Source organism: Patagioenas fasciata, chromosome 5 (assembly GCF_037038585.1).
Source record: "Patagioenas fasciata isolate bPatFas1 chromosome 5, bPatFas1.hap1, whole genome shotgun sequence".
Lineage (NCBI taxonomy): Eukaryota > Metazoa > Chordata > Aves > Columbiformes > Columbidae > Patagioenas > Patagioenas fasciata.
Genome location: NC_092524.1, coordinates 35252801 through 35273890, shown reverse-complemented (window position 1 = coordinate 35273890; position 21090 = coordinate 35252801). Strand labels below are relative to the sequence as shown.

Sequence of the window (21090 nt, the reverse complement as noted above, 5' to 3'; positions counted from 1 at the left end):
TTTGCAAGTTAATCTAACTCTCCCTTACAAGCCTCCCTTTGAGACAGCTAAATGAGCTTTAGTTCCCTCATTTTACAGGTCAGCCCAGAAGAAGATATAAATTACTTGCCCAAGGTCAAAAGGAGTGGGTGTGTGTCTGTGGAAATGTGTAGTTATATGTCTTATGTTAAATCTATCAATCAGACTTCTGAGAAGAGCATTGACCTGCAAGGGCAAACTATTTCAGCCTAGAGAAATTTTCTGCCATTTTTTTAATGGTTTCTGTTGTTCCTGAAAGTGACTTTGAAGATGAGAATCACACACAGAGAAATAGTTTGCCGTCACTTAAAGCTGAAGTCTCACCTGAAATTGTTCAATGTTTTTTAGCATACATGGAATGTTCTTTACTCTCTCCGCTCTCTTTTCTAGGTTTTAAGGTCACTTAAAGGGCAGCTGGGGGATTTATTGTGACAACTTTTACACCATCTTTGCTCAGTGCTTCACAGGAGAGTTTTGTTTTGTTGGTTTTTTTTTTGTTTGTTTGTTTGTTTTTTAATATGGTAACTTGCCTGCTCATAATTGTGGCACTTCCACAGCTCTTAACCTCTCAATCACCTGTGTTGAAACCTGGATTCTCAAAAGATATGCCAAGCCTCACTTAAGTTACTGCAGTCAAAAAAACAAACAAAAAAGCCCCCACAAAACTTTAAATAAGGGTGGTTGTTTTGGGTTTGGCTGGTATACAGTTACTTCTCACAGGAAGCTGGGCGGGGACAGAGCCAGGACAGCTGACCCAAACTAGCCCAAGAGATACTCAATACCATATGACATCATGCTCAGTGTGTAAACTAGGGGAGCTGGCTGGGAAGGGGAAAATTATTGCTCGGGAACAGGTTGGGCATCAATTTTCTGGGTGGTGAGTGACTGCATTGTGTAGCCCTGGCTTTGTGATAATGGTGATATCTTTGAGCTGTCTGTATTTGAATCATTCAAAATATTCCCATCCCACTCTTCAGGGGATACCATTTGTTTTCTAATATGAACTACATCAAGTGGTTTCAGAGCTTGCATCAACATAATCTCAACAGGTTCTCATAATTTTTGTATTTTTATATTGACTTCTTGAAGTTGTTTTTGCAGTTGCTCTATTCCCACAGACAATAACAGCTCAGTGGTTTTACCTCCCTCTATCTCATCTGGCATATATTTCATTTTATTTGTTGTTTAGTACTTTTCCTGATATGCTGCTTCTAAAAAGGTTGCTAGAATTTTACAAATTATACTTTGGTCTTTTCCATCTTTAATTGAACCCTTGCAGCATCTAGCTGTTTTTCTACCTCTTCTGATCTAGACCAATAGCCATGTGCCCTAGTTTATTTTGAAAACTAGGGTTTGGATTAATTCCATACTTTCGTAACTAACTAATGACACAAATTAGCATCCTGCCAGCTACACCAATTTGTTGCAGAATAGAATGTTAATACTGTTTTGATTTAGCAGTACTTCAAAATGTATTGGGGTAGATCACCAGTTTAATATATGACTTTTAATAACACTCAATCAACAGCTGATTAACAATAAGATATAAAGCAATTCAATGAGATTTGTTATAGCTAAAACAGATTACAGATTCAATGGTGTCAAAGGTCACACTGTACTTAAAAAAGAGAAAGTTGTATCACTTATACCTCTGTGTGTGTCTATATATATATGATTAAAAGCCTACTTACAAATCCAGAAAGGCACACATACTTCAGTGCATTCATCCGTGGATATTTGAATGTCTCAGGAGCATCCCACCTCGCAGGGAGGTGCTGAGCCACAGCCCACTGGGACTCAGGAGAGCTCAAAGGGCCTCACTGTAGGATCACTCTTTATAGGGTTACAAGATCTTTGACCTTAGTCAGTATTTTTCCACTGTAGCCACTCTTAGGATCAGGTAATATTCTGGCAATGTCCAGAGCTCTCCGGATTGTACAGTTCTGGTACCGTTTTGCTCTGGCCGAGTCCTGGGTAGCAGGTGTACCAAACTGCCAAAAGTGACTGATGGTCGCTACACCTTTCCCAGGCAGAAAGGACATCTCTTCCCATATGGAGCAAGCCTTCATGTCCTGACTGACCGCACTTGTGCCTCAGTTTCCCAACTTCACTGCACTTGCACAATGGGGAGTTGTTCTTGGCAGGAGCTACAGGAATGTGGGTGCCTCAGTGGCCTGTCTCACTGCACTTGCACAATTGGGAATTGTTCTCCCCAAATCATGCCTGCCCTGCCCCAGTACACAGGTGGTCGAGTGGCCTGGGAGAGTAGGCAGGGTTGCAACCACCACAGCAGATGGGCTTATGATCAAGGGGTGGACTTAACCGTGGACATTATTGCACAGGTTATCCACGAATGAGAAACACATGCTAATCAAGCAAGATTTTGGAAGGATGGCCCATAGACTGGGGGTTGATATCTGTCTGCATAGGACAGGAAAAAAAGTGGTGGTGATCAATTAGAAAGAGTAGGATCTGGGCACAACAAAGATGGTATAAAATAACGGGTAAATAATATCCTGGGTTTGGCTGGTGGAATTAATTTTCACAGGAAGCTGGGAGGGGACACAGCGAGGATAAGCTGACCCAAATTAGCCAAAGAGATATTCAATACCATGCGGCATCACGCTCTGTATATGAATGGGGGGAGCTGGCCAGGGAAGGGTGAATTGCTGCTCTGGAGCAGGCTGGGCATCTGTTTTCTGGGTGGTAAGTGATTGCATCATGTATCTCTTGTTTTGTATATTCTTTTATTACTATTGTTGTTGTTGACCTCTTCCTTTGTTGTGCTCTTAAACTGTTCTATCCTAAATCATGGTGTTTTTTTTTCTTTTCCCTGTTTTGATCCCCATCCTGTCGCAGGGAAGAGGAGTAAGCAAAAGGCTGCATGGCACTTAGTTGCCAGCTGGGTCTGAACATATCAGTAATTCTTTGTTGCTTCATAATCTAAACCTAAGACTGCAACCTCTATTTCTATTCTAAAGGCAGAGAAAAACAGCCTTGGGTTGTTGTGTGAGATGCCAAGCAAAGGTTGCTACCTGCGCCAGTGCTTACAAATCTCAATCCTGAAGGTAAAACTCTAGAAATTCACATTAGATTGATAGGTCTGTAGGCACATTTGGGAAGCTGAAAAATCAGTGTTCTGGTCTGGAGGACTCTCAGCAGTGCTTTTCCCAGGATAAGCATCACTGGGCTCACCCAGGAACACACTTGATGTCTGCGCTGCTCAGTCCCACTGGATGCCGAGGAGCTCACAGCTCACACTCCAGAGCTTCTTTGCTGCCTCATCGTCCCGACCCCGTGGAGATACGTACGCTGGCTGGCAATCACTGTAAGAAGAACATTTTGGTTTTTTAAACTTTTTTAAGCCAAAGATCTCCATCTGCATTAGCACACTGAAATATCTGTGTTAAGATAAGGGAGTTGTTTCAAGACCAGGTGAAGCAACCTGGGAGACTATCTAGCAAAAGAGCAAGGGTTGGTGCTAAGCCACCTTTAGAAAGCTTTCTTTCCCAATGGCACCAAGCACTGGCAAGCAAGTCTCACTCTATCTGTTGTCTCAACTCTTAAGGAAACCTGAATATGCTCTACTATGTACTCTTCAACGTACATTCTCATGAATACCACTAAAAAGGGGTATAAAAATGTGAACAGAACTTCTTCAGGGGCACTTTTCTAGCAAACAGGCCACTCTAACAGCTCTTCATCCTAAACTGTTTATCCCATCCTACTCATCCCCCTCTCTTGCCATTGCTCAGGAGGCAAAGCTGCCCCAGAATAACCACCCTGTAATAACCATCTCTGGTTATCCTTTTTTCCAGTATCCTCTGAACTCTGTCTCCTTTCTGCTCAGCTCTGGCAATCAGACAGCACTTTGTGTGGAATAGAGATCGCGTGTTCTCATCTGTAATGCCGGGTGCTGCAATAACATGGGAGTTTAAGAGAACAGAGGCAATTGCACCTCGTAAGATTTCTACCCAGCCTAATGTCCTCAGAGCTCCAAGTGCACGGTCTCGATGTTCCTGAAGTGACTCTGGTGGACTCCACCTGTCTCGCTGTGGCATGCAAATTCTTTTCTTAATATCTGTCTTGTGCTTTATATTCTATTGCCTGGAGAGCGAAAAGCATTTTTGGCTCATCCAAGGTAAATAATGAATTTCTGTTGAAGCTCTTCATTTCCCACCAAGTCCAGAACTCCTTTCTTTTTTGAGTTTAAAATCCACCAAGGTTTTCTGTACTCCAGCACATAAAGGCTCCATTTATATCCTGGGACACCAGTCATCCAGGGAAGATTAAGACATCTATTTATATACTCCAGTCTGATTAAGATGGTACAGACCCCCAAGTGAAGATCAGACCAAGTCATTACAGAGACTAATCTGGTTGCATATCACAAGAGGAAAAAGCTCTGCAGCGATGCAAAGGCTCTAACGTCATCCATGTGAAAAAAAAGAGAGATGGCAGATTCTCACGTTCTTTTCCCAAACAACAGTGTCGTTACTCTGCTCTGCACCCAGTGGAAAGCTGAAAGACACATCTGCATGAAGCTGTTCAACGGGCAGCTTTCATACCCAGGGTGACACTGACTTGGAACTGCTACGGGCTGTGGTTTTGGTGAGGGGAAAAGGATTGACCATGCAGGGGCCTGGAGTAAGTCAAAGAAGTCAAGGAACAATATCGTTGGTAGTGGGTGCTGCACAAGGAAGTTTGCAGAACAGAGCAATGAGCATCCCAGCAGGAGCTCCTCCCAGCTGGTGCATCTGCCACACAGGAGAATCAAGTTGTTTTGTCACATGCTGCTCCTGAAAGCCTCCCCTCCCAGCTCTGCAGCACCACCAGCCCTCCCGGCTCCCTGGGAGCACAGGCCCCCTCTGCCCCAGTGGGGTAAAACTACGAAGAGAACCAAAGTGTTCTTCCCAGGATTGACCCAAGTGACCTCATTAACTAAACGGCTCCACTGAAAAGTGATTTGCCCAAGTCTCAGGCAGATCAGGATTAGAGCTCTGAGCACGTGACAGCCATGCCTGCACTCTGAGTACAGTGATATTCCTAGCACTGAAGGATCTGCTGTTGTGTGAAACGTGACACAGGTCAGGGATTTCTTCTAATACAATAACCACTGCAACAGACCTGGAACTTTAGTATTTGTCACCCTTGGGCTTACCAGCCAGCCTCTTACCCCATCCCTTCTTAATGAAGAATGACTTTAAGTCTCATTTTTCCCAGCCAACAAGGTTGTCTTCCACAGTATATGACTCCATCAGCTTGCACTCACCTGAAATACTGTCCTGTCACAGAGTTTAGCTCCTCTGCTACTGCACAGTAGATACTGGTCTGAGCTCCTTCCCAAGGTGTCTTGAAGAAGAATGGGAATATCTTCAGCAGCCACATCACGGCAAATGAGTGCCGGACCAGATCAGAATGCACACAGCCAGGATGGAGAACATTTGCTGTGACTTTGGTGCCTACGGCAAAAGAGTAGTCCAGGACAAATCCGCATGCATCAAATTGCCTTTAAGAAAAAAGGTCACCTGCTCCTCAATTCTACTGCAGATATTCTACAACTTAAAGGAGGATTCCAGGTGTGGGTACAGGGAATGTAACTTAAGTCCTCTGTAGTTCCTGTTTGCTGGAGCATCCCCTGCTCCCTTCCAAAGAAGGCAGTCACTACATGCCTTCAATGAAACAATGTGCTAGAGAGCCTGGGTGCTAAGACAGCTTTTGAGAATACCAGCTACTGATTTTCGAAAGACTCATAGAATCTTCTGAGTCGGAAGGGGCCCGAGGGATTAAGTCCAACTCATGTCCCTGCATAGGACCGCCCCAAAATTCACAACATCTTGAAGACATTGCTTCTGTTTTAGAAAAACAAGTACTAGATAACTTTATTAAAAGGCCTGAATTACATAACTGTGACAGATTTACTTAAGAGGTACTGTCTAGTCATAATATTCTGGTTTTAGAGACCATCAGCATTTACGGCACCTGAATATCCATTCGCTTTTCTAGTGGAGACTGCAATTGTACTTCAGTTCTTTCATTTTTTTCAGCTTCCACCCATGTACCACAATTTTCTATGTGGTTTCAGTATTTTTTTTTACATGCACCAAAAAAACCCCAAATACATTAAACTGTGCCAAACTAATAAGCTCCTCTGTTCTGTGGCTGTAAAGACAATTAGAGTATTATGTCCCCTGGTTTCACAGGCAGGAGGTATTTTTCTCCTGCTGTCAATGACCCTTCCCTCAAACCGCTTCATTTCTGAACAATCAATTTGCAGCCCTTTCTCTAATCCACTCTCCTCACCCATAGTGCTCAAAAGCCAGGATAAAACCACTCCTCTCTCCTTGGGACTTGCCTTGCAGCCGCCTTGCCAGCTCCCGGGTGAAGAGCATATTAGCCAGTTTGCTGTGACAGTAGGCGAGGCTGCGATTGTAGCTCTTCTCACCATGGAGGTCATGGAAACGGATTCGGCCAATGTGATGAGCCAGCGAGGACACGTTGACTATGCGGGCTGGGGCAGACTGCTTCAGACGCTCCAGCAACAGGAAGGTCAAGAGAAAATGACCTGTGGAGGAGAGGAAACGTCATCCTTCTCTGCTGGATTCCCCTCCTGGGGTTTCATAGTGCTTGCAACATATTACATACATGTTATATCTTACTGCTGCCCTCATGTCAAGTCCAGGGAAAAGAAGTCCCCCCTGAATCAACAGCTAATCATTTTTGTGGCCATTAAATTCTGCTCTTCAGTTTCAAAATGCGGAAACTGTCATACATTTCAAATGTTCCAGGTAACATGTGCAGATACTTAAACTGGGTCCATGATAAGCAAATACATTGCGTTGCATCTCCAGAACTCTGTAAGACTGCACTTCCATCCTTCCCCAAGAAGCAAGCATGAGGAAGAGAAACTCTGGAAGCAGTGCTTCCCTCTGGCATTTTGCCACAGATACTGAATGCAAACTTGCCTCCACCGGCCTTACCAAGATGATTGACGCCCAGGTGCATCTCAAAGCCATCCACAGTCTTGGAGTAAGGGCATAACATTACCCCAGCATTATTAATGAGAATATGGAGCTCCTTCTCCTCTGTAAGAAACAACAGACGTCCTTAAACTGGGAAGCAGAGAACAAAGACAGACAAGAAGGTGGCACAAGTCAGCTAAATAAAGAAACCCATGCCTGTCTGAGGTGAAGCCACAATACATCAAAATAATAAGTCTCCTACCACAAACTAGCTCATGGCCTCCGACAAGCCTCTGCTGTAAAACCACAAGGCCTAACACAGTACAGAGATGTGCCGGTCGAGATTTGGCATTTGCTAGAAGAACATACAGCAATCCTTGGTAACAAGTTGTCACTGAAAACAAGGATCCAGAGATGGTACCTGCTAGAAATTGCTCAGCAAACTCCCGGATGGACTTTGTATCAGCCAAGTCCAGTTTTTTCACAATCACTTGCTGGTTCCCTGTCTCAGCTCGGATTTCACTGGCTGCAGCTTCTGCCTTCGCTGTGTCTCTGCAAGCAACAATCACCCTCGCACCTGCAAGGGGGCAAAAAGAGCAGGAACAGAACCTGAGATCACTGGAGCACACAGGATGATCAAGGCTGGGACAAGCAGTCTGACTACACACAGTTCTTACAAACAAGATATTGTGTCTTTAGGGAATTGGCATCACTCAGGGGAGCAGATGGAAGGGACAAAGCCTTTCCCACTATGTTGCTGTCTCCGATCCAGCCCAAAGCTGTTTTCAGAGCAGGGAAACGCACATCCGAAGTGCTTCTGTCCAGGTTCTCTCAGGTCAGGAGTGTGCACCACAACTGGAGGTTTTCACTTCAGTGGTTACAGGCTCTCAAGGAGCAACACTTAGTGTCATCTGAAATAGCTTTGGAATCCAATTCACTTAAATGTAAGCATAAAATATTCTTCCCTCTTATCCAGAGAAGGGACTTCTGACACACAGGCCCACACACATCAGCCACACAGGGCTGCTGCTGCTGCTGGACACTGACTTGCCTCTTCGCGCGAGGTCTCTGGCCGTCTCCTTCCCGATGCCGGTGTTGGCTCCTGTGATTATCACCACCTTCCCCTCCAGCCTGGCTGTTGACTTGCACCGTCCTCCGGCGACATACCTCCTGCAACAGAGGACGGCAGTTGTCATGCAACAGGGTCCGAGGGCAGCTTTGCTCCTCAGGGGACTTGGGTCAGGACTGAGCACACAGATGTGGTGGCTGCGACCTCCACCAGCCCTTCCTGGGCCACTCGACCACCTGGATACTGGGGCAGGGCAGGCATGATTTGGGGAGAAATATTCCCATTGTGCAAGTGCAGCGAGACAGGCCACTGAGGCACCCACATTCCTGTAGCTCCTGCCAAGAACAACTCCCCATTGTGCAAGTGCAGTGAAGCTGGGAAACTGAGGCACAAGTGCTTTCAGTCAGGACATGAAGGCTTGCTCCATATGGGAAGAGATGTCCTTTCTGCCTGGGAAAGGTGTAGCGACCATCAGTCACTTTTGGCGGTTTGGTACACCTGCTACCCAGGACTCAGCCAGAGCAAAATGGTACCAGAACTGTACAATCCGGAGAGCTCTGGACATTGCCAGAATATTACCTGATCCTAAGAGTGGCTACAGTGAAAAAATACTGACTAAGGTCAAAGATCTTGTGACCCTATAAAGAGTGATCCTACAGTGAGGCCCTTGAGCTCTCCTGAGTCCCAGTGGGCTGTGGCTCAGCACCTTCCTGTGAGGTGGGACGCTCCTGAGACATTCCGCAATGAACTGATGCTACAAAGCTGTGGGTGAGGACAGATTTCTTGAGCCTCAGTGCATCACCCGTTGAGAAATGCTGATGCATTAAAATTAATATCTCCCTTAACTCCAGAGGGGAATTTTGGCCGTAGGTGTACGTCCACATATACTCCACATACATACACACAAAGTTATAGGTTACTATGTGCAAATATATTCAAATATCCATGGATGAATGCAAAGAAGTATGTGTGTGTTTATAGATTTGTACATAGGCTTTTAATCATATACCTCTGTATGTGTCTATATGCAAGTGATGCAACTTTCTCTTTTTTAAGTACAGTGTGAACCTTGACATCATTTCATCTGTAATCTCTTTCAGCTATAACAAATCGCATTAAATTGCTTTATATCATGTCATTAATCAGCTGTTGACTGAGCGTTATGAGAAATCATATACTAGACTGCTAATCTACACTGGTAAATTCTAAAGGGCTTGTGAAACCAAGACTGTTAACATTCTGTTTTGTGACACCAGAGCCCCAGGCGTCACCCCAACCTCGCCCCAACGGTCGAGATCACCGATGCGCTCAGGGCCTTGGGGACTCACGGGCATCGTTACCTGAATCGGTTGATCACGATCGTGTCGTGACCAGGACACCGGGAACTCTCGCTCCACGTCCCCCGGTTTACAAACACCTGCGGGGCGCGGCCGGAGCGCGGAATCGCCGACCCGGCACGGGAGGCCCCGCCTCCTCCCGGCCCCGCCCCGGCCCCACCGCCCCGCCCTCGAGTCAGATAGGGCTCCCATTGGCTACCGCCGGCGCCTTGGCCAATGGGCTCAGCGGCGGCACCGTGAGGGGAGCTCAGGCCCCGCCTCTCCCGGAGCCCGGCCGGTTCCGTGAGCGCGGACAGACCCCACAGCAGCTCCCCCGAGGAAAGCGTGAACGACGCCCGGCCCCTGCGGGCCGGAGAAGCGGAATCCCTTGTGTCTGCCCTCCCGCCAAACAAACTCTCAGACGCGACCGCCGCGAGACGCGGTGTGCACGCCGGCTCCGCGACCGCCCCCGCCGCACGCGCGGAAGCCTGGGGCGCGCTCGGTGAGACGCACCTGATGTAGGGCCCTGCCACCAGCAGGAGAACGGGCACGGACACGGCGGCGCCCAGCGCCGCTCCCCAGCAGGTCAGCATCGCCGCCGCTCGCTCCACGCGCTCCTCGCACCCAGCGATCGGCGGCGATCGCGCGGCCCCGCCCAGCTCGGCCCCGCCCAGCTCGGCCCCGCCCAGTCAAGCCCGCCAGGCGGCTAAAGCCTCGCTGAGTGGGAGAGCGATGGCTGAAAGATAAATACAGGGTGGCCGGGCAGATTGGGTCTATCACTCTCCCACAAACTTGCCAAGCCAAGCGCCACTTCCTTACTATGGTGGAAGCAACCACTGGAGGGCTGGAAACGTGGCATGTGCCCCATGCCACTGCCTGGAACAGTCCTGGGCCTTGAAAAGCCGGTCCTGTGCTGACACAGCACCTCAGAGAGAACCGAGTCAGACAACGGGACTGGTTTCTGAAACAACCTCATAGACATGGGGGCCAAAGAGCATGGCACTGAGTGCATGTATCCCATCCCCTGTCATGCACTGTGCGGGAAAATTGGATGACCCAATGGACTGCTACAAACTACATGGAGAGCAACAGGTGGTGGGACCTTCAAACAGTGGGGTACACATTTACCCAGAGCCACCTGGTGCATTGGCACTAGGGGATGTGCCAATCGAGCTGGCCCTGCCAAGCAAAACTGCCATGGACTGGAGAAGGGGGTAAAGTCCCTGTCGTACAGAAGAAGAACATGTTAGGGAAGACAGTCTGGGTTATTTCTGCCTCAGGCAAAAACAAACCCACCCTCTGAACTGCTTTTGCTCAAGGACTTGGGTGTGCTTGGTGGGTGATGTGGAAGGATGGAGAAGTCTGATATGTATGGAGAAGATTGTTCTGGGAGTCATAAAAAAACATCTGAATGATAATGCAGTCGTTGGTCCCAATCAGCATGGATTCATGAAGGGAAAGTCCTGCTTAACAAACTTAATTTCTTTCTACGGCATGGTTACCCACATAGTTGACCAAGGGAAGCCTGTTGACGTGCTCTTTTTGGATTTCAGCAAAGCCTTCACTACTGTCTCTCTCAGTATCCTCCTGGACAAGATGTCCAGCATACTGCTGGATGAACACACAATGCAGTGGGTGACAGGCCAGGCTCAAAGGGTTCTAGTAAGTGGGGTAATCTCAGTCTGGTGACCAGTCACTAATGGGGTTCCACAGGGATCCATCTTAGGGCCAGTGCTATTCAGTGTCTCTACAAATGACTTGGACATGGGACTTGAGGGAATACTAAGTAAGTTTACAAATTACACAAAATGGGGAAGAGCTGTTGACACTCGAGGGCTGAGAGGCCATTCAGAGGGATCTGGACAAATTGGAGAACTGGGCAATCACCAACTGCATGAAGCTTAACAAGGGCAAGTGCCAGATTTTGCACCTGGGACACCCTGGCTATACATACAGACTGGGGAATGAGAGGCTGGAGAGCTGCCCCATGGAGAGGGATCTGGGCGTTCTGGTCAATGACAAGTTGAACATGAGCCAACAGTGTCCCTGGCAGCCAAGAGGGCCAACCGTGTCCCAGGTGCATCATGCACAGCATTGCCAGCCGGGTGAGGGATGTGATTGTCCAGCTCTGCTCTGCGCTGGTGCGGCCTCACCTGGAGAACGGTGTGCAGTTCTGGACAACACAGGATAAAAAAGATATGAAGCTACCAGAGAGTGCCCAGAAGAGGGCTATAAATTTGGTAAAGGGTTTGGAGGGGAAGCCGTATGAGGAGTGACTAAAGTCACTGGGTGTGTTCAGCCTGGAAGAGACTGAGGGGAGACCTCATCACAGTCTACAGCTTCCTCACAAGGGGAGGAGGGGCAGGTGTTGATCTCTTCTCTCTGGTGACCAATGACAGAACCCGAGGGAATGTCAGGAAGATGTGCCAGGAGAGGTTTAGGTTGGGCATTAGGAAAAGGTTCTTCATCCAGCAGGTGGTGGAGCACTGGAACAGGCTCCCCAGGGAGGTGGTCATGGCCCCAAGCCTGACAGTGTTCAAGAAAAGATATATGGTGTGAACTGTGGAGCTGCCATATGCAGGGACAGGAGTTGGATTCAATGATCCCTGTGGGTCTCTTCCAACTCAGGACATTCTATGATTCTACCACAAGGGGATTTGCTTTTGGGTGAGAATAGCCAATGATAAGAATTTTATGATGTTAATTGCTAAAGAGCCCTGCCACTGTACATCATCACTACTATAGTTGCTATATGCCATATAAATGGTATTTCAGGAAGAATCACCCAAATTAATGAAGAATGAGTTTTGATGAAACCGAGGAAAGTGCAGCAGTGAGGGAACTAAAACTGGCTTCAGGAACTGGTGCCCAGCAACTTCCCTGAGAGCGACATCTTCAGCCCAGCTACGAGCTCTGGAGGCAGTAAGTGACATTCCAGCACCTCACACTGTCACTCCTGCCCTGAAAGACTGTTATGACAGATGGAGCCAAAAATCATGGATTAAACGAACTTAAACAAAATTTTAGAAGGATAGCACACAGACTAGGAGAATGAGATGTGTGTATGTAGGACAGGAAGATGGTGGTGATCAGCTGAAAAGTGTACAATACAGACATGATGTAGACGGTGTAACATAAGGGGTAGATAACGTCCTGGGTTTGGCTGGGATAGAGTTAATTTTCAGGGGAAGCTGGGAGGGGACACAGCCCATATGGCATCATGCTCAGTACATAACTGGGGGCACCGCGCCAGGGAGGGGTTATCACAGCTCGGGAGCAGGCTTGGCATCAGTTTTCTAGGTGGTGAGCAATTGCATTGTGTATCCCTTGCTTTGTATATTCTTTTATTGCTATTATTGTTGTTGTTTATTTCTTCCTTTGTTGTGCTGTTAAACCGTTTTTAATCCAAACCCATGAGATTTACTTTTTTTTTTTTAACCAGTTTTCCTCCCCATCTCAACACAAGGGGGCAGGAGTAAGTGAGTAACCACCTAGTACTTAATTGCCAGCTAGAGCTAAACTAGGACAGAAATTGTTTGTTAATTCATAATCTAAACCTAAGACTGCAACCTCCATTCCTATTCTCAAGCCAGAGAACAATAGCCTTGGGCTGTTGCATGAGATAACAAGGAAACGTTGCTACCTGCCTTGGTGCTTACAATTCTCCAGCTATGAAGGTGTTGGTTGCCTAGACACCTCAATCCTTAAGTGGAATATTCAATAAATTCACATTACATTGTGCCCATAGAGCCATCAGTGTTCTGGTCTGGAGGACTCTCAGCAGTGCTTTTCCCAGGATAAGCATCACTGGGCTCAGCCAGGAACACACTTGATGTCTGCGCTGCTCAGTCCCACTGGATGCCGAGGAGCTCACAGCTCACACTCCAGAGCTTCTTTGCTGCCTCATCGTCCCGACCCCGTGGAGATACGTACGCTGGCTGGCAATCACTGTAAGAAGAACATTTTGGTTTTTTAAACTTTTTTAAGCCAAAGATCTCCATCTGCATTAGCACACTGAAATATCTGTGTTAAGATAAGGGAGTTGTTTCAAGACCAGCTGAAGCAAGCTGGGAGACTATCTAGCAAAAGAGCAAGGGTTGGTGCTAAGCCACCTTTAGAAAGCTTTCTTTCCCAATGGCACCAAGCACTGGCAAGCAAGTCTCACTCTATCTGTTGTCTCAACTCTTAAGGAAACCTGAATATGCTCTACTATGTACTCTTCAACGTACATTCTCATGAATACCACTAAAAAGGGGTATAAAAATGTGAACAGAACTTCTTCAGGGGCACTTTTCTAGCAAACAGGCCACTCTAACAGCTCTTCATCCTAAACTGTTTATCCCATCCTACTCATCCCCCTCTCTTGCCATTGCTCAGGAGGCAAAGCTGCCCCAGAATAACCACCCTGTAATAACCATCTCTGGTTATCCTTTTTTCCAGTATCCTCTGAACTCTGTCTCCTTTCTGCTCAGCTCTGGCAATCAGACAGCACTTTGTGTGGAATAGAGATCGCGTGTTCTCATCTGTAATGCCGGGTGCTGCAATAACATGGGAGTTTAAGAGAACAGAGGCAATTGCACCTCGTAAGATTTCTACCCAGCCTAATGTCCTCAGAGCTCCAAGTGCACAGTCTCGATGTTCCTGAAGTGACTCTGGTGGACTCCACCTGTCTCGCTGTGGCATGCAAATTCTTTTCTTAATATCTGTCTTGTGCTTTATATTCTATTGCCTGGAGAGCGAAAAGCATTTTTGGCTCATCCAAGGTAAATAATGAATTTCTGTTGAAGCTCTTCATTTCCCACCAAGTCCAGAACTCCTTTCTTTTTTGAGTTTAAAATCCACCAAGGTTTTCTGTACTCCAGCACATAAAGGCTCCATTTATATCCTGGGACACCAGTCATCCAGGGAAGATTAAGACATCTATTTATATACTCCAGTCTGATTAAGATGGTACAGACCCCCAAGTGAAGATCAGACCAAGTCATTACAGAGACTAATCTGGTTGCATATCACAAGAGGAAAAAGCTCTGCAGCGATGCAAAGGCTCTAACGTCATCCATGTGAAAAAAAAGAGAGATGGCAGATTCTCACGTTCTTTTCCCAAACAACAGTGTCGTTACTCTGCTCTGCACCCAGTGGAAAGCTGAAAGACACATCTGCATGAAGCTGTTCAACGGGCAGCTTTCAAACCCAGGGTGACACTGACTTGGAACTGCTACGGGCTGTGGTTTTGGTGAGGGGAAAAGGATTGACCATGCAGGGGCCTGGAGTAAGTCAAAGAAGTCAAGGAACAATATCGTTGGTAGTGGGTGCTGCACAAGGAAGTTTGCAGAACAGAGCAATGAGCATCCCAGCAGGAGCTCCTCCCAGCTGGTGCATCTGCCACACAGGAGAATCAAGTTGTTTTGTCACATGCTGCTCCTGAAAGCCTCCCCTCCCAGCTCTGCAGCACCACCAGCCCTCCCGGCTCCCTGGGAGCACAGGCCCCCTCTGCCCCAGTGGGGTAAAACTACGAAGAGAACCAAAGTGTTCTTCCCAGGATTGACCCAAGTGACCTCATTAACTAAACGGCTCCACTGAAAAGTGATTTGCCCAAGTCTCAGGCAGATCAGGATTAGAGCTCTGAGCACGTGACAGCCATGCCTGCACTCTGAGTACAGTGATATTCCTAGCACTGAAGGATCTGCTGTTGTGTGAAACGTGACACAGGTCAGGGATTTCTTCTAATACAATAACCACTGCAACAGACCTGGAACTTTAGTATTTGTCACCCTTGGGCTTACCAGCCAGCCTCTTACCCCATCCCTTCTTAATGAAGAATGACTTTAAGTCTCATTTTTCCCAGCCAACAAGGTTGTCTTCCACAGTATATGACTCCATCAGCTTGCACTCACCTGAAATACTGTCCTGTCACAGAGTTTAGCTCCTCTGCTACTGCACAGTAGATACTGGTCTGAGCTCCTTCCCAAGGTGTCTTGAAGAAGAATGGGAATATCTTCAGCAGCCACATCACGGCAAATGAGTGCCGGACCAGATCAGAATGCACACAGCCAGGATGGAGAACATTTGCTGTGACTTTGGTGCCTACGGCAAAAGAGTAGTCCAGGACAAATCCGCATGCATCAAATTGCCTTTAAGAAAAAAGGTCACCTGCTCCTCAATTCTACTGCAGATATTCTACAACTTAAAGGAGGATTCCAGGTGTGGGTACAGGGAATGTAACTTAAGTCCTCTGTAGTTCCTGTTTGCTGGAGCATCCCCTGCTCCCTTCCAAAGAAGGCAGTCACTACATGCCTTCAATGAAACAATGTGCTAGAGAGCCTGGGTGCTAAGACAGCTTTTGAGAATACCAGCTACTGATTTTCGAAAGACTCATAGAATCTTCTGAGTCGGAAGGGGCCCGAGGGATTAAGTCCAACTCATGTCCCTGCATAGGACCGCCCCAAAATTCACAACATCTTGAAGACATTGCTTCTGTTTTAGAAAAACAAGTACTAGATAACTTTATTAAAAGGCCTGAATTACATAACTGTGACAGATTTACTTAAGAGGTACTGTCTAGTCATAATATTCTGGTTTTAGAGACCATCAGCATTTACGGCACCTGAATATCCATTCGCTTTTCTAGTGGAGACTGCAATTGTACTTCAGTTCTTTCATTTTTTTCAGCTTCCACCCATGTACCACAATTTTCTATGTGGTTTCAGTATTTTTTTTTACATGCACCAAAAAAACCCCAAATACATTAAACTGTGCCAAACTAATAAGCTCCTCTGTTCTGTGGCTGTAAAGACAATTAGAGTATTATGTCCCCTGGTTTCACAGGCAGGAGGTATTTTTCTCCTGCTGTCAATGACCCTTCCCTCAAACCGCTTCATTTCTGAACAATCAATTTGCAGCCCTTTCTCCAATCCACTCTCCTCACCCATGGTGCTCAAAAGCCAGGATAAAACCACTCCTCTCTCCTTGGGACTTGCCTTGCAGCCGCCTTGCCAGCTCCCGGGTGAAGAGCATATTAGCCAGTTTGCTGTGACAGTAGGCGAGGCTGCGATTGTAGCTCTTCTCACCATGGAGGTCATGGAAACGGATTCGGCCAATGTGATGAGCCAGCGAGGACACGTTGACTATGCGGGCTGGGGCAGACTGCTTCAGACGCTCCAGCAACAGGAAGGTCAAGAGAAAATGACCTGTGGAGGAGAGGAAACGTCATCCTTCTCTGCTGGATTCCCCTCCTGGGGTTTCATAGTGCTTGCAACATATTACATACATGTTATATCTTACTGCTGCCCTCATGTCAAGTCCAGGGAAAAGAAGTCCCCCCTGAATCAACAGCTAATCATTTTTGTGGCCATTAAATTCTGCTCTTCAGTTTCAAAATGCGGAAACTGTCATACATTTCAAATGTTCCAGGTAACATGTGCAGATACTTAAACTGGGTCCATGATAAGCAAATACATTGCGTTGCATCTCCAGAACTCTGTAAGACTGCACTTCCATCCTTCCCCAAGAAGCAAGCATGAGGAAGAGAAACTCTGGAAGCAGTGCTTCCCTCTGGCATTTTGCCACAGATACTGAATGCAAACTTGCCTCCACCGGCCTTACCAAGATGATTGACGCCCAGGTGCATCTCAAAGCCATCCACAGTCTTGGAGTAAGGGCATAACATTACCCCAGCATTATTAATGAGAATATGGAGCTCCTTCTCCTCTGTAAGAAACAACAGACGTCCTTAAACTGGGAAGCAGAGAACAAAGACAGACAAGAAGGTGGCACAAGTCAGCTAAATAAAGAAACCCATGCCTGTCTGAGGTGAAGCCACAATACATCAAAATAATAAGTCTCCTACCACAAACTAGCTCATGGCCTCCGACAAGCCTCTGCTGTAAAACCACAAGGCCTAACACAGTACAGAGATGTGCCGGTCGAGATTTGGCATTTGCTAGAAGAACATACAGCAATCCTTGGTAACAAGTTGTCACTGAAAACAAGGATCCAGAGATGGTACCTGCTAGAAATTGCTCAGCAAACTCCCGGATGGACTTTGTATCAGCCAAGTCCAGTTTTTTCACAATCACTTGCTGGTTCCCTGTCTCAGCTCGGATTTCACTGGCTGCAGCTTCTGCCTTCGCTGTGTCTCTGCAAGCGACAATCACCCTCGCACCTGCAAGGGGGCAAAAAGAGCAGGAACAGAACCTGAGATCACTGGAGCACACAGGATGATCAAGGCTGGGACAAGCAGTCTGACTACACACAGTTCTTACAAACAAGATATTGTGTCTTTAGGGAATTGGCATCACTCCGGAGAGCAGATGGAAGGGACAAAGCCTTTCCCACTATGTTGCTGTCTCCGATCCAGCCCAAAGCTGTTTTCAGAGCAGGGAAACGCACATCCGAAGTGCTTCTGTCCAGGTTCTCTCAGGTCAGGAGTGTGCACCACAACTGGAGGTTTTCACTTCAGTGGTTACAGGCTCTCAAGGAGCAACACTTAGTGTCATCTGAAATAGCTTTGGAATCCAATTCACTTAAATGTAAGCATAAAATATTCTTCCCTCTTATCCAGAGAAGGGACTTCTGACACACAGGCCCACACACATCAGCCACACAGGGCTGCTGCTGCTGCTGCTGGACACTGACTTGCCTCTTCGCGCGAGGTCTCTGGCCGTCTCCTTCCCGATGCCGGTGTTGGCTCCTGTGATTATCACCACCTTCCCCTCCAGCCTGGCTGTTGACTTGCACCGTCCTCCGGCGACATACCTCCTGCAACAGAGGACGGCAGTTGTCATGCAACAGGGTCCGAGGGCAGCTTTGCTCCTCAGGGGACTTGGGTCAGGACTGAGCACACAGATGTGGTGGCTGCGACCTCCACCAGCCCTTCCTGGGCCACTCGACCACCTGGATACTGGGGCAGGGCAGGCATGATTTGGGGAGAAATATTCCCATTGTGCAAGTGCAGCGAGACAGGCCACTGAGGCACCCACATTCCTGTAGCTCCTGCCAAGAACAACTCCCCATTGTGCAAGTGCAGTGAAGTTGGGAAACTGAGGCACAAGTGCTTTCAGTCAGGACATGAAGGCTTGCTCCATATGGGAAGAGATGTCCTTTCTGCCTGGGAAAGGTGTAGCGACCATCAGTCACTTTTGGCGGTTTGGTACACCTGCTACCCAGGACTCAGCCAGAGCAAAATGGTACCAGAACTGTACAATCCAGAGAGCTCTGGACATTGCCAGAATATTACCTGATCCTAAGAGTGGCTACAGTGAAAAAATACTGACTAAGGTCAAAGATCTTGTGACCCTATAAAGAGTGATCCTACAGTGAGGCCCTTGAGCTCTCCTGAGTCCCAGTGGGCTGTGGCTCAGCACCTTCCTGTGAGGTGGGACGCTCCTGTGACATTCCGCAATGAACTGATGCTACAAAGCTGTGGGTGAGGACAGATTTCTTGAGCCTCAGTGCATCACCCGTTGAGAAATGCTGATGCATTAAAATTAATATCTCCCTTAACTCCAGAGGGGAATTTTGGCCGTAGGTGTACGTCCACATATACTCCACATACATACACACAAAGTTATAGGTTACTATGTGCAAATATATTCAAATATCCATGGATGAATGCAAAGAAGTATGTGTGTGTTTATAGATTTGTACATAGGCTTTTAATCATATACCTCTGTATGTGTCTATATGCAAGTGATGTAACTTTCTCTTTTTTAAGTACAGTGTGAACCTTGACATCATTTCATCTGTAATCTCTTTCAGCTATAACAAATCGCATTAAATTGCTTTATATCATGTCATTAATCAGCTGTTGACTGAGCGTTATGAGAAATCATATACTAGACTGCTAATCTACACTGGTAAATTCTAAAGGGCTTGTGAAACCAAGACTGTTAACATTCTGTTTTGTGACACCAGAGCCCCAGGCGTCACCCCAACCTCGCCCCAACGGTCGAGATCACCGATGCGCTCAGGGCCTTGGGGACTCACGGGCATCGTTACCTGAATCGGTTGATCACGATCGTGTCGTGACCAGGACACCGGGAACTCTCGCTCCACGTCCCCCGGTTTACAAACACCTGCGGGGCGCGGCCGGAGCGCGGAACCGCCGACCCGGCACGGGAGGCCCCGCCTCCTCCCGGCCCCGCCCCGGCCCCACCGCCCCGCCCTCGAGTCAGATAGGGCTCCCATTGGCTACCGCCGGCGCCTTGGCCAATGGGCTCAGCGGCGGCACCGTGAGGGGAGCTCAGGCCCCGCCTCTCCCGGAGCCCGGCCGGTTCCGTGAGCGCGGACAGACCCCACAGCAGCTCCCCCGAGGGAAGCGTGAACGACGCCCGGCCCCTGCGGGCCGGAGAAGCGGAATCCCTTGTGTCTGCCCTCCCGCCAAACAAACTCTCAGACGCGACCGCCGCGAGACGCGGTGTGCACGCCGGCTCCGCGACCGCCCCCGCCGCACGCGCGGAAGCCTGGGGCGCGCTCGGTGAGACGCACCTGATGTAGGGCCCTGCCACCAGCAGGAGAACGGGCACGGACACGGCGGCGCCCAGCGCCGCTCCCCAGCAGGTCAGCATCGCCGCCGCTCGCTCCACGCGCTCCTCGCACCCAGCGATCGGCGGCGATCGCGCGGCCCCGCCCAGCTCGGCCCCGCCCAGCTCGGCCCCGCCCAGTCAAGCCCGCCAGGCGGCTAAAGCCTCGCTGAGTGGGAGAGCGATGGCTGAAAGATAAATACAGGGTGGCCGGGCAGATTGGGTCTATCACTCTCCCACAAACTTGCCAAGCCAAGCGCCACTTCCTTACTATGGTGGAAGCAACCACTGGAGGGCTGGAAACGTGGCATGTGCCCCATGCCACTGCCTGGAACAGTCCTGGGCCTTGAAAAGCCGGTCCTGTGCTGACACAGCACCTCAGAGAGAACCGAGTCAGACAACGGGACTGGTTTCTGAAACAACCTCATAGACATGGGGGCCAAAGAGCATGGCACTGAGTGCATGTATCCCATCCCCTGTCATGCACTGTGCGGGAAAATTGGATGACCCAATGGACTGCTACAAACTACATGGAGAGCAACAGGTGGTGGGACCTTCAAACAGTGGGGTACACATTTACCCAGAGCCACCTGGTGCATTGGCACTAGGGGATGTGCCAATCGAGCTGGCCCTGCCAAGCAAAACTGCCATGGACTGGAGAAGGGGGTAAAGTCCCTGTCGTACAGAAGAAGAACATGTTAGGGAAGACAGTCTGGGTTATTTCTGCCTCAGGCAAAAACAAACCCACCCTCTGAACTGCTTTTGCTCAAGGACTTGGGTGTGCTTGGTGGGTGATGTGGAAGGATGGAGAAGTCTGATATGTATGGAGAAGATTGTTCTGGGAGTCATAAAAAAACATCTGAATGATAATGCAGTCGTTGGTCCCAATCAGCATGGATTCATGAAGGGAAAGTCCTGCTTAACAAACTTAATTTCTTTCTACGGCATGGTTACCCACATAGTTGACCAAGGGAAGCCTGTTGACGTGCTCTTTTTGGATTTCAGCAAAGCCTTCACTACTGTCTCTCTCAGTATCCTCCTGGACAAGATGTCCAGCATACTGCTGGATGAACACACAATGCAGTGGGTGACAGGCCAGGCTCAAAGGGTTCTAGTAAGTGGGGTAATCTCAGTCTGGTGACCAGTCACTAATGGGGTTCCACAGGGATCCATCTTAGGGCCAGTGCTATTCAGTGTCTCTACAA

At 48.2% G+C, this 21090-nt stretch overlaps 2 protein-coding genes across 2 annotated transcripts; both read right to left on the bottom strand.

Annotated features, from left to right (window-relative positions):
* Positions 1-1512: 1512 nt before the first annotated feature.
* On the bottom strand, positions 1513-10035 carry LOC136102641 (retinol dehydrogenase 12-like). Its single transcript, XM_065839893.2, has 7 exons — positions 9879-10035; positions 8032-8150; positions 7402-7557; positions 6999-7103; positions 6374-6583; positions 5291-5480; positions 1513-3344 (listed from the first exon to the last, which is right to left on the bottom strand). Exons 1-7 carry the CDS (start codon positions 9956-9958, stop codon positions 3242-3244), a joined length of 963 nt encoding a protein of 320 aa, XP_065695965.1. The 5' UTR covers positions 9959-10035; the 3' UTR covers positions 1513-3241.
* Positions 10036-12692: 2657 nt separating this feature from the next.
* On the bottom strand, positions 12693-20003 carry LOC136102640 (retinol dehydrogenase 12-like). The gene is made up of 7 exons (XM_065839892.2): positions 19851-20003; positions 18004-18122; positions 17371-17526; positions 16968-17072; positions 16343-16552; positions 15260-15449; positions 12693-13313 (listed from the first exon to the last, which is right to left on the bottom strand). Exons 1-7 carry the CDS (start codon positions 19928-19930, stop codon positions 13211-13213), a joined length of 963 nt encoding a protein of 320 aa, XP_065695964.1. The 5' UTR covers positions 19931-20003; the 3' UTR covers positions 12693-13210.
* Between the last annotated feature and the right edge of the window lie 1087 nt (positions 20004-21090).

Coding starts and splice junctions, on each gene's coding strand:
- LOC136102641 (XM_065839893.2), bottom strand. CDS start 9,958: ATGCTGACCTGCTGGGGAGCGGCGCTGGGCGCCGCCGTGTCCGTGCCC. Junction 8,151..9,878: donor GTGGCAGGGCCCTACATCAG/GTGCGTCTCACC, acceptor CCTCTGTTGCAG/GAGGTATGTCGCCGGAGGAC. Junction 7,558..8,031: donor CAGAGACCTCGCGCGAAGAG/GCAAGTCAGTGT, acceptor GCCCCCTTGCAG/GTGCGAGGGTGATTGTTGCT.
- LOC136102640 (XM_065839892.2), bottom strand. CDS start 19,930: ATGCTGACCTGCTGGGGAGCGGCGCTGGGCGCCGCCGTGTCCGTGCCC. Junction 18,123..19,850: donor GTGGCAGGGCCCTACATCAG/GTGCGTCTCACC, acceptor CCTCTGTTGCAG/GAGGTATGTCGCCGGAGGAC. Junction 16,553..16,967: donor CCTGGGCGTCAATCATCTTG/GTAAGGCCGGTG, acceptor TCTCCTCCACAG/GTCATTTTCTCTTGACCTTC.